The following is a 15,093-nucleotide window of genomic DNA, read 5'->3' on the forward strand; positions in this document are numbered from 1 at the left end:
TATTTGAGATACATTTAAGTGTCTTTAAAATGATGTTATGACGTTACTCCGTGCGTTCACTTGTTCACATGTCTAAGAGTAAAGCGCTCCTGCCAAATAAAAGCCGAAACCGAGGGTAGCGCAGATATGACCCAATTGACAAGCGACTCGCTCAAACGCTATGCTCACACGTCCCGGTCATTAGTTAAAATAGCAATTTTCTCACAATTTACAAATAGTTGGAAACATCTGGGATATTGTAGGTACTCAACTGAACAAAGTATATAACACCGGCCTAGTGGTTTTTGGATATTTTACTGCAAAAATACTACATAGTGCACCTTTAAATTCGGAAACTATGTGTTGTATTTATAATGTCACACTTGTCTAACAGATTAAATGTTTTTTTCATACAAACAAATATATAGATGGATTTTAGGAAGGGGGTCTGTCATAAAAGATTCATCATATTTGGGGGGTCCTTGACATCATAAAGTTATGAAAAGAGGTGTAAAAGTATGAAATCTTAATTGTTTCCGCCACGGAATAAAACATTTGAAAAGATAACACCGGCTTTTTCCTCTGATATTTGCGATATATTGCAAAATGTTAGATGTGCGACATAATAATATTAGATTTTATTTGGCCTATAAAGCACTGTTCATTCCGAAGAATCTCAAAGTGCAACAATGTAAAAAGGAAAAATAACAAAAAATAATAAAAAGTAAAAATATAGAATAAAACAAACAATCAACTTTCTGAACAGAAAACTCTTCAGTTCAGCTTTAAACTGGTCCAGGGTCTGTACTGCTCTCAGCTCACTGGTATATAGGCCTGCTTTAATTATAAAAATAAAAAATATCGAGATAAAGACAAATATTAAAGTTTATTCAGTGGCGGAAGCAAGCTTCAATAGAGAAGTACTTCAGCTGCAGCGTTTTGATGCGAGTTTTTTGTGTGGATTATTATTGCAAAATTAACAAACAAAATAATTTGATACATACAAGAAATATAAACCATCTTTTAAATCAAAAAGTATGTAAAAAGTTAAAATCTGTTGAACAATAAACCTAAAAGTGAAGGAAGCGGAGAGAAGAGAAGAAAAAGAAAAGAAAGAAGAGGGCGAAAATAAAGAAAGAAGTATTAAGAAAGAATATTAAACATGGCACAAATTCTTGATGTTTTCATTGCTTTCTTATTAACCGAAGTTGAAATTGTATTTAATCTTCAGTTCTTCTTTAAAGAAGTTAAAGTGGGGTTTACTTTTCATAAATTTACATTTATGGATGTGAAACTTTTCAATAAATAAAAGAAGGTTTATACAAAAACTAGCATCAATTAGATTATTGTCTTTGACATAAAAGCCAAAAAGAATGTGTCTTAATGAGAAATATTTTGGACAATGCATTGTCCAAAATATTTCTCATTTAGACACATTCTTTTTGGTCAGATCTGCATCAATATTATTCCAGAAAGATCGAGTAAAAGGACATTCCCAAAACAAATGATCGACAGTTTCAGAAGAGGCTTCACAAAAAGAGCAGGAAGCATCAATATCGCTTCTAAATTTCTTTAAGAAGTACCTAACTGGATATTTTTCACTTTCACTAACTGTCCTTCCTATTCACCGTTACTTCACTGCGCTTCAGGTTTACCCAATCAGAACACAGGAGTGAGAGATTGGGCCAATCCGAGCGATTGGATTACATGTTGCGCAACGGGGTGTGATGGCTATTTAAACCAGCTGCCTACCTTAAGCACCGCACAGAGAATCTGTTTAAGATAGATTTTTTACCACAGCTCCTGAGGCCACCACCAGGTAAGCCTCCTGAATTATGCGTTTATATAATCCAAGAAATATACCATATAAATGAATTATTTGCATACTATCTATTTCAGATATTAGTATGTAAACGTTATTTGCGTTTAAAAGTGTGCATGCACATTATACAATTGTAAACATGCGATTTTGAGAATATACGTTTAAATAGCATATGCATTTAATATGTATAGTAATAATATGAAGGGATTTTAAATTTCAAGACAGTGCAACATATGCTTGTATGTTAATGCAGTATGCGTAGTGTGCGCATGCAGGTTAGTTTATTAAGCGCGTACTAGTTTGTCGTATGCGGTGTAGAAAAGGTGTGTATGCCTTCTGCTCTGTGCAATCTGTCATTAATTCTCATGGTGCATTAAAGACAGTTGTAGCAAAACGTCGTTTGGGACGTTTTCAGGATTTTGAGGGTGTTGCGAAATCCCTGAGATTTGGCGCCGAGTCGTATAGGGTGTGGTGAAGATATGAGGATTTTAAACGTGATTAACTTCATTACCACACTGCCCTTCTGGCAACATTATTCACGTTTACCACATATGTGTGTGTGTGTGTTTGGGGCTGTTGTCGTCTGGAAAATAAGAACATGCGAATAAAAGGCGTGTATAGCTAAATGTGTGTGTCTTTTTGGAGAGATGATCTGATGTTAAATTATAAGACTGCAAAATGTGAGCATGATCTGGCCATTAAAACTAAATCAGTCATATTATGTAATGGCTTGAATACAAAGATGCTGTTGTATTGCTTAACAAAATTTGGTTATGCCAAGACAACATTGTGACATGAAGTTGGATCATCACATGTGTTAAGATGGCTTCACACAGAGTGATTTTGTAACATGACTTCCTGTTTTTCTGTTGCTTTAGTATTATGCTGGCTTTTATCATGCTTCAGGGCACTTAGATTTTATTTTTCTGCAAATGCACAAAAAGCAAAGAAACAACCATTTCAATAATGCATTAATGTGTGTCATCTTGCTGATAAGGGGTTGTGTAACCTGGTTTTTGAACAAACACCTGAGGGTCGGGTGGGGCACAATTTACGACGTGTCCATACAAAGTCAGGAAAATGTCAACTTACACCTTTGAGGAAATAGCTCTCCAGTAGTTAAAAATGGCACTTCTGCTTTTAGAAATGTGGTTTAACCACAGTTTAGATGTGGTTATAGGCCTTGCCAGCTATGTTTGAGAACAGCAATACACATTTTGTTTGACCAAAGCATTATAATGTCTGTAAATAAAGTTTTTAATGACTAAGGATTAAGCAGACTGAATCTGTCTGTAACATATTCAATTTCTTGGATTCTCACAGACTCTCCAAAATGAGTGATAACCCTGTTAAAGAAGAAGTGAAGAACTTTGACAAGAAATGTCTAAAAAAGACCAACACGGCGGAGAAGAACACTCTGCCGACTAAAGAAGGTAAGCGTGTTTGGCAGCCTCGCCCTTAATGATTCATTGTTCCAGATCACAGCTCACCCTTGCACGGTCTTGTGCCGATCTGACACGGCAAAGCAAACAATGCAAGAATATACACATAGAGGAATTCTGCTGAGATAAGAGCCGAGCTGAAAGGAGTGGCACTCCTGTGATTATCAGCTGCAGCAAGATTTACAAACGCTTGTTGTGAACTTTAGGCTAGATTTTCTTTAATGAATATTGATGCAACATACACCCCTCCACACAAGTATAAAATGTTACTGCATATGGCAGGGAATGAGAAGATGCAGGGCCGGCCCTGACCAATTTGCTGCCCTAGGCAAGATTTTACTTGGTGCCCCTCATTTTGGTTTTTATATGTTGGTTGTGTTTTTATAATTTTTAAAATAAAAATAAACAAGCACACACACACACACACACACACACACACACACACACACACACACACACACACACACACACACACACACACACACACACACACACACACACACACACACACACACGTAATATAAACAAGGACACACACACACATACATATATATATATATATACAAAAATGTGTGTATACGTATATCCTCCACTAAACTATGCATGCTCATGTTTTCACCATGAATTAAACTTTTTAAGAAATTTTTATATTTAGTGTGCATTTTATTTAATTTTTTAGCTATTTTAGATAAACCTGTAGATAAATATCATTACTAATTTCAGAAAAGACATTTTACAAACGCCATATATCCCCTTACAAATGCACAACTGAGTAAAAACATTAGGCTATTAAAAAAAATTATATATGTTTATAAAAAATTGACATAATTTTTTTACTGATTCTGATCATCCAGAACAGTTGCTTACATAAAGTTTAAGATAAAAATAATTGTAATTAATTAGCAAACATTCATATTTAGATAATGCATTTAGATAAACTGTTCATTAATTTCATCACTTTACCTCTGTCTTTATCCCCTTATTCCTTTATATTCCTGTTATTAGAGGGCTTCAGTCTTTTTGACACATTGGCCATCCGTCATAAATAATTAGGCAACTTTCCAACTTTCACTGGTGCGCAAACAAGCACAATCCTGTCTGTTAGATGCGCGAGAGGTGACGCGACAACAAATCCCCAACGTTAAACTGATCGCGCGTTCAATGTCGGACACACTAAAGCACTCGCAAGAGGAGATTGATGCGGTGGTCTGGGAAGAGTCTGGGGATTTGTTTAAGGTTTTTTTGGTAATATTTTGAATTAATATGAATAAAAAGTAGCAGTAATAAAACCGGAAAAATCACTCATTTTGGCGCCCCTATGGACGAGTGGCGCCCCAAGCATTTGCCTATTCCGCCTATGCCACGGGCCGGCCCTGATAAGATGAGACACTTAAAGGATTAGTTCACCCAAAAATGAAAATCCTGTCATTAATTCCTCACCCTCATGTCGTTCGACACCCGCCAGACCTCCGTTCATCGTCAGACACAGATGATGATATTAGTGTTGAAATCCGATGGCTCAGAAAGGCCTTCATTGACACCAATGTCATTTCCTCTCTCAAGACCCATAAAGGCACTAAAGACGTCGTTACAAACCCCATCTCACTACAGCGGCTCTACAATCATTTAATGAAGACACGGGAAGAGTTTTTGTGCCCAAAAAAACAACCAAAGATTCGAACCGTTATAAATCAGTGATTCGATTCATAATTTGGATCGCTAATTTCACGTGATTTCAGCAGTTTGACACGTGATCTGAATCATGAATCGATTCACTGATTCATAACGGTTTGAATCTTTGTTTCGAAATCAGACCATCACTATATAAGTTCGTTTTTTTGGCACAAAAACTATTCTCGCCGCTTCATAAAATGATTGTAGAGCCGCTGTAGTGAGATGGGCTTTGTAACGACGTCTTTAGTGCCTTTATGGGTCTTGAGAGAGGAAATGACATTGGTGTCAATGAAGGCCTTTCTGAGCCATCAGATTTCAACACTAATATCTTCATCTGTGTGTGAAGATGAACGGAGGTCTGACGGATGTCGAACGACATTAGGGTGAGGAATTAATGACCAAATTTTCATTTTTGGGTGAACTAACCCTTTAAGTCGACACATACTGAGTAGATTTAAGTATTTATTTTCCTCAAGCATTGCCTTTAGTTTTCAGTACAGCTTGTCAAGCTTGCTCAGGTCAATGTCTCAACTACTACTAATAATTATAAACATCTTCCACATGACCCATTTACATTTCTTCCCACAGTGTTTTGTGTTTAATGTGCCTTTGTTTTGCTCATTCAGTGGAAGTCATTCATTTACATAAAAATTTGCATTTACAGTTTCCTCAAAAACAAGAGAAAAATGTACAAGAAACTTTCTTGCATATCTGTATGCGCTGGCATTGTAATGATCATTTAGTCAAGTCACTTTAATTTATATACGGCTACAGTAAAGGTTGTTTCAAAGCAGCATATGATGTGCTCGAGTACAAGTCATGCTCCATAACAGTGTTTTATGAATTTATTAAAACACCTGATTTAACCCATGCGTCCTGAGGAAACCCTAATCTATAACTTTGGTTCTCAGAATGTTTTAGATGGCCAGTGACCCTTGTTTATTAGCTAAAAACGAATCCTTGCTTTTCATTTGTAGCATTTGTCGCTTGCATTTTTATTTACATATCTTTCATGCTAATCTTCAGGCCACTTTTAACCCAGAGTTAAGCAATATTTCACACTCTGGGGCCGTTTACACAATACCGTTTTCTATAAAAAGAGAAGACTTTTTTAATGCAATTTGTCTGTTAATTTACACAACGGTGTTTTGGTAGCCTCCCGTGGTCATACTTTAGTCAGAATATGAGTCTGATTCTGCTCCATTGTGATTATTGGGGCGTTTCAACCGAACCAGGAAAGAAAGGCCTCTGCACTTATTTGGACAGACCTACAACCAATCTGCACACACACACTAGAAAAAGGAGAAGAAGATGAGTGTAAACGATATTTGCCGGTGTTGTAAAAGAATTTCAGGATACACGGAGTACTTACCAACACGATCATAAGTTCTGAGAGAAATAGTAAAGGTGAACGCATAAGAACAAGTTCTCCGTTTAGCATTAGAACAACTTCAACCCAAGCGCTCTTTGGTGACGTTACTGTTGATCATCTGTCGATCATCGTATAACGCCCGCCCTGATGATTTGATTGGTCCGAACAGCTCTGGTTCGAGCGTAGTTGCTCCACAACGGATCAAGTCCAGACCGAACTTCCCGACCTCAAATGCTGTGGGCGGGGCTATGTTCGGCTGGCATACAGGCTAGTGTTTTAGAGGCCTGGAAACAAACTTTTGACGTTTTTGAGTTTCAAAGTGCAAGTTTTTGAAAACTTTTACCGTTTTTGTCTAATTTGCAAATTTGGTGACGGTGACCAATGTTGAGGAAAGTTACTTTGAAAAGGTATGCATTATAATATTCCGTTAAAAAGTAACTAATTTAGTTACTTTTTAACAAAAGTAATGCATTACGTTACTTTTGTGTGTGTGTTTTTTTTATTTTTATAACAAAAAAGTTCTGTTTTGGGGCAAATGTAAAGACCCTTTCACACCAAAATTGAAATACTAAGGCTGAAGAAAAGGCAGATTCACATTTAAATGGGTTTAACACAATCATTAAAGGTCATCTGCAAGTACATTGGTCAATAAATTGAGATTTAAATGCATTAAATATTTGTTTTATTTATTTACATATTTAGTAATCTGAGGTTTGCATAGTCTTCTGATTTACCATTTGACTGATCTTGCTCATTTTGAGAAATACTGATTAGTAAATGCATGCCCACATTAAGTCTAAAACTATCCTATAATATCCATCATGTTCACAGACGCCTCGATTTTTCTCAACATTGGGACGAGAGCTATCAGTCGATAAATAAAGTAACTTGCGTTACTTATTTGAAAAAGTAACAGATTTCTATTCTAAAAGTAATGCATTTCTTTACTAGTTACTTGAAAAACTTTTTAATCTGATTACATAACTCAAATTATGAGATTACTCTCTCAGAAAAATAGGTACAGTGCTGTCACTGGGGCGGTACTCTAAAGGTACAAAAGTGAAAAGGTACATCTTTGTACCTTACTCACCCCTAAATGGTACATATTAGTACCTTAAGAGTGTGAATTAGTACCTTAAAGGTACATAGTAGTACCTTTTCGGTTTTGTACCGTAGGGTACCGCCCCAGTGACAGCACTGTACCTTTTTTTCTGACAGTGTAGGAATAAGAAGTGCCGTAAAATTAATCATACCCGGCTGTCACGCAAAAATGTCTGTGACTTCTTATAAAACAGGATTTTTTTTCTCTCTGTGTAAACCTAAAAATATATCAATCCAAGAGCAAACATGTTGAAGATTAGCTGATGTGCTGTCGGTTCATTAAATGATTAAGCTTTATTCTCACAAAAGCAGTTTATTAGCGCTTAGTGAAGCCTCCCAGAAAGCAATTTGCATTTAAAAGATGGCTAATAACGGTCCAAACAGCCCTGACGTCCAGGCTAAAACAAGGCAAAATGTGTGCTGTCAGTGAAAATGTAATAGACTTCGAACCACAGCCCAAGAATAGTCATCCAGAACATGAACATGTCAAAGAAATGAAACCAAACTTCTTATAAGCAAAGTCAACAGTGATTACATGATGGAATATCATACATCTAGTTATTTTGGCAAAAACAACCAAATTCAAGGTTATTTTGGCAAGAAGTGGGTTACTCAGTGCCGGTCCATATCAGGTCTACACTGTAAAAAATAAAAACGGAAAATGTACAGATCATTTTCTGCCAGATCATTTTCTGAAATTTCCGTTAACACTTAAAACACAAACTAATGCAATGTGTAATTCAAAATACAGGTGAAACACCTGTAAAAAGACAATACGGAAAATTCCTTCATATATATACACTCTAAAAAATGCTGGGTTAAAAACAACCCAAGTTGGGTTGAAAATGCACCGACCCAACAATTGGGTTGTTTTAACCCAGTGGTTGAGTTGTTTTAACCCAGTGGTTGGGTTAAATGTTGCTTAGGACAACCCAATTGCTGGGTAAGAACAACTCAACCATTGGGTTAAAACAACCCAATTGTTGGGTCGGTGCATTTTCAACCCAACTTGGGTTGTTTTTAACCCAGCATTTTTTAGAGTGTACAGTACAATTGTGCCCTATTTTTACTAACTTTTTTACAGTGTATAGTTAACTGAGATGGTGAAATGAGCGATATTAGGTGCTGGACATCCATTAAAAATGATTGCAGGCTTGCCTTTAAGTGGCTTTGTTCATTTTATAGGCGCATAGTTTTTCTTTACAAAGTGACGTCGCCATCTACTGGTCTGGCAGCGTAACACAGAGCTTTTAGTCGCTTTGTGGATCCGTGGATCGCTCTGAAAACGTTGTCGCCTGTACACGAAAAAGGCAAAGGAAAACCATTTCTGCTTTTAGTACATCGTTGTTGTGCAAACGCACCCTGAGCCCAAAGTGTTAATGAAACGGTTTCTGTTTCTCTTGTCATGGGGCAAATTCTCTCCACACCACCACAGTCATTGTTACACCACTCTCGTTTCATCTGTTCACAGATATTGAGCAAGAAAAGAAGACTGGAGAAGGAGCAAAATGAATCCTGTCACGGCTCCTCTCACATCCTCACACTTTCTGTCCTGCCCCCGGACGTCTGCTCTACTTCTGCATATCAGATCATTTTTAAATTGAATGGCATTTTTAAGACGACGAGAATCGTGTATTAATTGAAACTGTGGATATTTTCAATCTTTTTAACATGTGTTATTTAGAGAGGAGATGGTGGGCTGTTAATGAGCACATATCTGTAATCGTCATTACCAAATAATGACTGCCCACATCAATCTGGTGACATCCTTTAAATGACATGTGAGATGATATTTTTGTTTAATAAATAATGATAAAAAGTTCTAAAATGTGTCCTGTCAAGAATCCTTGGTAATGGTCTCCTCACTGATAAAAATGATTATGTGGTGAAGTACTACAGAAAAAAATAATTTTTACAGGAAAAACTTAAAAGGCAAGAATTCATAAAACAAAGTAAATTATCAATTAGTGCTTAATTCAAGCGTAAATATCAACGTTATATAATTCATAGTAAAACCTACTCAACATTTTTTGGTACAGCACTTAAAAAAGCCAAGTAAACCGTACTTGATTTTTCTAGCGCACGTTTTTGCACACACAAATTTCACATATTACGTAAAACCTACTTAACTAAATGTCAAATTAACTAAGGAAGTACATGGAACTTGGCCAGTAAAAACATTTCACTTAGTTGAAGTTTCCTTAAATACATTTATTGCAAGTAAATAATACAATATATATAGACACCAAATCCACACCGCAGAATTAACGCAGCATCTGAACACCTCAGGTATTGTACACAATATACAGTGATGGTAACACTCAATAGATCATTTATGAGTATGACTGTCATTTTGAGCAGAAAATGAACTCCAGATGTCACAAAAAATGGCAGGTGTTATACTGTTATACACAGTTAACCGATATATATATATATATATAAATGTGTCAACCGTAGACATTCTGGACTATCGTCTCTATCGTTGGTTACACTCGCTCGATATTGTCTTAAAGTGACAGCATCCAAATTTACCTGCTGTCATTAATAATATGATCAAATTACAAAAAAGAGAAAATCTCGTACTGCTCTCGACTGAATCACTTTTGTAACTTTAATAAGAATAAATATATATTTAATTTTCACAGTAAAGACTGCATTTTTTCCCCCACATTTGATTACTTTATACATTTTATGTAGTATTTCCAGAGTTTTTCAGGTCTATTTCATTGGTGTCGGTTCTGTTGCAGTTAGTTTTCTTTATCACTGTTTAATTGTCTTCAGTAAGCTTGAGCTTGAGAGTTTTTTAGGCTAGTATTAGTTTTTTTAAAATAATATTGAAAATGCTGATAAGAATTATGAAATTTTAATGGTATCAAAAACTTTGATATCATAACCTTATTTACAACAAAAATAACTGTATTGTGATACATATCGTTATTGTAGAATAAAATTACTCATTGAGATATTACATTTTGGTCATATTGCCCACCTCTAGCTATGATAAAACAGTGTGTTCAACACTTATTAGATATAGTTATAAATACAGATTTTTATGGATTTAAACCGAAGAGGTTGTGGTTGGTTATTGGATGATATAAAACATGTAGACACTGTTATCACCAATAGCGATAGTGATCTTTTGCACCCTATGTTAATGACGTGAATGATAACTCAAAATGTGCAGCTTGATGAGGGAGAATGTTTGCCACTGAACATTAAAATGGTGTAGTAAGTAATACACACAAACAGGATACACTCTAAATAGTGTGTAGTATGTAACGCAGGAGATTGCTAGAGATAAACAAACCACATACAAATAAAGACAAGAACAAACAAGGGTCTACCGAACTAACAGGGATATAATCAGTAACCTATAGGAAACCGAAACTATCAAAATAAAAGTCCACAGAACTAGAAAAGAAGCTTTTTGAATCTATTGAACCGAATGCTTCACTAAATGATATCCTGTTTCATTGTTTTTATTGAATATGTATTCTGTTAAATGCAATTAAAAAATCATCTAATGACATTGAAGTGGTACTTCTTTGCAGATTCTGTGAAAATGTGAATAATTTTAACAAAATAAGAGGGATCATATAAAATGCATGTTGTTTTTCATTTAGTGCTTTCCTAAATAAAATATTTTACATAAAAGATGATTATATAGTCCACAAGACAAAAAAAGCTCAATTTATAAAAATGACCCCGTTCAAAAGCTTATGAACCCTTGATTTTTAACTGTGTCGTTCCCTAATGATGTGTGTGTGTGTGTGTGTGTGTGTGTGCGTGTGTGTGTGTGTGTGTGTGTGTGTGTGTGTGTGTGTGTGTGTGTGTGTGTGTGTGTGTGTTGTGATAGTTGATCTTGAGTCTCTTTTTTGTCCCGATCAGTGAAACTGAGAAACGTTCTTCAGAAAAATCCTTCAGGTCCTGCAAACTCTTGAGTTTTCCAGCATCTTTTGCGTAATTGAACCCTCTCCAGCAGTGGCTGTATGATTTTCAGATCCATCTTTTCACACTGAGGACGATTGAGGGACTCAACCACAACTATTACAAAAGCTTCAAACATTCACTGATGCTCCAGAAGAAAACACAACGCATTAAGTTGTGAGGTGAGCTCTCCATGGATCTGATTTGTTTGTTCAGCACATCCCACAGATGCTCGATTGGATTGAGATGTGGGGAATTTGGAGGCCAAGTTAACTCCTCAAACTCGTTGTTGTGCTCCTCAAACCATTCCTGAAGCATTTGTGCTTTGTGTCAGGAGAATTATCCTGCTGGAAGAGCCACAGCCACCAGAATACCGTTTCCATCAAAGGCTGAACACGGTCTCAGCAATGCTTAGGTAGGTGGAGTGTGTCAAAGTAACATCCACATGGATGGAGGACTCAAGGTTTCCCAGCAGAACATCGCCCAAAGCATCACACTGCCTCCGCCGGCTCGCCTTCTTCCCATAATGCATCCTGGGGCCATGTGTTCACCAGGTAAGCCACACACACACACACACACGGCCATCCAGGTAAAGTAAAATAAAATGTGAATCATCAGACCAGGCCTCATTCTTCCATTGCTCCGTGGTCCAGTTCTGATGCTCAGGTGCCACTGTTGATGCTTTCGGCGGGGTCAGGGGTCAGCATGGGCACCTGATTGGTTTGCAGCCCCATACGCAACAAACTGAGATGCTCTGTGTATTCTGACAGCTTTCTATCAGAACCAGCATTAACTTCTAAAGCAGTTTGAGCTCCAGTAGCTCGTCTGTTTGATCGGCCCACACGGGCCAGCCTTCGCTCCCCACGTGCTTCAATGAGCCTTGGCCGCCCATGACCCTGTGGCCGGTTCTCCACTGTTCCTTCCTTGGAGCACTTTTGATAGATACTGACCACTGCAGACCGGGAACAGCCCACAAGAGCTGCAGTTTTGGAGATGCTCTGACCCAGTCGTCTAGCCATCAAATCATTTTCCTGCTTCTAGCACATCAACAACAACATTTACAATGTTTTGATAAACGATATGCCATTCTCCATTGACCTTCTAATGTTCAAAGCGTTTCTAAGGATGCTGATTGTTAGAAGGACAGAGACTCGGACTCTGAGTTGGCGAACGGGAATACACTTTGTGTAACATTAGCAACACATTATTATTTGATAGTGTCGTCAAGCTAAAGGCGAATCTAATTTATTATAGCGTTATGTGTCCGATATTGTGATACATAAAACGCATTACCATTCTGATACATTGATTTGAAGACGAGCCTGTATAATTCACTCTTCCATTTTTTCTTCTGAACCATGGTTAAAACATATATAAAAGAATTAAAACAGTATTTACACTTGTCATCGTGCAACGTTTACTACAGCAAAGTTGTTGAGCGAGTGAATCTGTAAGTGGTCAGACGACGTCCAGCGATCTCTGAGGCTGAGCTGGTGCGAGTCAAGTCAACTTTATTTATATCGCGCTTTTACAATGACGATTTTTTCAAAGCAGCTTCACAGTGTTGGAAAATATTGCAACAAAATTTGATTTGGCTGTACAGTCGTTCTGGAGAAAACGGTGATGTTATCAGCTCCTTTCAATTTATCATATAGCGAGAATTTGAGCAGATCAGTGATATAGTTGATGCAGTTAAATAGAGAGACTGGAGGCGGGGATAATTTGCATATTCATGGCTCCACATGTACCAAATGAAGCATGGGTGTGTAGAGTTACATTCAAGCTATTTCAAGGCATGAATACATTTTTCTTCACAGGAAAAGTTCAAAATTTCTCCTTTTGTGTTTCATGGATGACAGAAAGGCATTTTGAATGACATAAGGCTGATTACATTTTCATTTTGGTTGAAACCATTGCTTTATTCAATTACTAAATTATGTCTTATCTTATAAAGTACCACACCTTTACACAGTTGCGTAAAAAGCCACTCGTGCCAAAGGGTGTGTGAGCGAGTGATTTCTCAGAAACAGTGCATGATAACTGTCTTACAATGAATAAATAGAAATATCTGCTGATACTTTGTTTTGATGCTCCACGACAGACATTCTACTGACTATAATTAACTCACCAAGTTCAACCCCTGGAAAAAAATACCCAGATTTTATACTTTATAGCAATCAAACAAATCATGACACAAAAAGAGGTTTTATTCAACAGCTTAACATTCTGGCTTCATGAAGCATACCTCAAACTAATCTTTTTTTATTATTATTAATAGCTTTTTCCAGATCAAGTAGAGGAAAAAAAGTATGGAATCACTCAGTGGAAAAAAATATGCAATCATCAAAAAAACCCTCTGGCTTTTGATAGCCTGAATTCTTGGAGGCATGGACATCACTATGAAAATCCATCAACCCAATCCAACTTTCTCAAATAGCGGTTGACAGATCAGCTTTGCAAGATGGACCAGTTTTTTTAATTTCCACCATTTTCCATTTTCAATTGGATTGAGATCTTGACTACTTACTGGCCATGTCAGTTAATATGCCTTTCCTAAAGAAAAGCTTAAACGCTTTTTGCTCTGTGGCAAGATGCATTATCGTCCTATCACCAATTTTCTTTTGATGGAACGAGAAAAGTGCCCAAAATTTCAATATACACCTGTGTATTTACTGTAACCTCACATGAATCATAAATAAAAATTATCGTTTTCTGTTTCATAAGAACGGCACCCGACCAAAGTTGAGGATCACTCCTTGGCCAATCTAGATTCGTGATTCCTCACCACTCTAAAGAATGCTGGGTTAAAAACAACAATTTCTAGGTTATTTGGCAACCTAGCGCTGGGGAAATATTGGACAGAACACATGCTGAGTTATTTTTTACCCAGCTTGTTAGGATTTATACTTTAACCCTTTTGCTGGATTGATCTATGAGGGGGGTTCATCAATTGTATTGACAGTAAATGACTCGCTGAGTTACAGAAAAACCACAGAGCATTGTGTAAAAAATATATTTCTTTAAATTACCAAATAAAAGGACCAAACAGACTGAACCCTAGCCTAGAAATCTAGACCCACGTTAGTGGCAGAAAACCTAATCTGCCCACGAGTGTCGTCTAGCAACTCTTTATACCCTTTTCTGAGCTGTAATCGGGCCAATCACATCGTCGGTGGGCGGGGCCAAAATGACGACGGCCGAATTGCGCGTGCGCATGCTTCTAGTAAACAGAGAAACTGGCGAACGGCGGTCTTTCGAATCAGCTTTGACCACGACTGAAGACTTGGAGTTAAGCTTTTCTCTGAGAAAAGAACAAAGAACGGCACTGAAGTCATTCTTAAGAAGGGAAGATGTGTTCTGAGTTTTGCCGACCGGATACGGCGAATGTTTAATCTATCAGCTAGCTCTGCTTCACCTTCGTTGCTCTGGTTGGTTGTAGCGCTATCCTATCGCGTGCAGAGGGAGTTTGAAAGACAACCGTTTATCCGCCCCTCGGATTGAGCTGGTGAGTTTCCAGACCAAACATCTTGATGTGGGTCTGGCTTGTCAGGCTAGCTGAACCCAGCATTTGGGTTCAAAAACAAAACAAAACCCAGCATTTGTTTCATCCATTTATCCACACACTACATGATTGCTTCTTTATAGCCCATGCACTGCCACTTTGTTAATACTCATTTTTGTTTGGTTTTAAATCCCATTTCATTCAGGTTTCCTACAGTTGGCTCCTCTCTCCGTTTGTTTTGTTGTGCATTTTCTATTTTAAAGGCATATGAGAT

General features: G+C 37.2%; 1 protein-coding gene across 1 annotated transcript; it reads left to right on the top strand.

The window, feature by feature from the left end:
- The first annotated feature begins 1,661 nt into the window (after positions 1-1,661).
- On the top strand, positions 1,662-9,218 carry tmsb1 (thymosin beta 1). Its single transcript, XM_067456439.1, has 3 exons — positions 1,662-1,798; positions 3,125-3,234; positions 8,862-9,218. The coding sequence occupies exons 2-3, from the start codon at positions 3,135-3,137 to the stop codon at positions 8,900-8,902; spliced, it is 141 nt and encodes a 46-aa protein (XP_067312540.1). The 5' UTR covers positions 1,662-1,798; positions 3,125-3,134; the 3' UTR covers positions 8,903-9,218.
- Positions 9,219-15,093: the final 5,875 nt, after the last annotated feature.

Source organism: Pseudorasbora parva, chromosome 11 (genome assembly GCF_024679245.1).
Source record: "Pseudorasbora parva isolate DD20220531a chromosome 11, ASM2467924v1, whole genome shotgun sequence".
In the NCBI taxonomy this organism is placed as follows: Eukaryota; Metazoa; Chordata; class Actinopteri; order Cypriniformes; family Gobionidae; genus Pseudorasbora; species Pseudorasbora parva.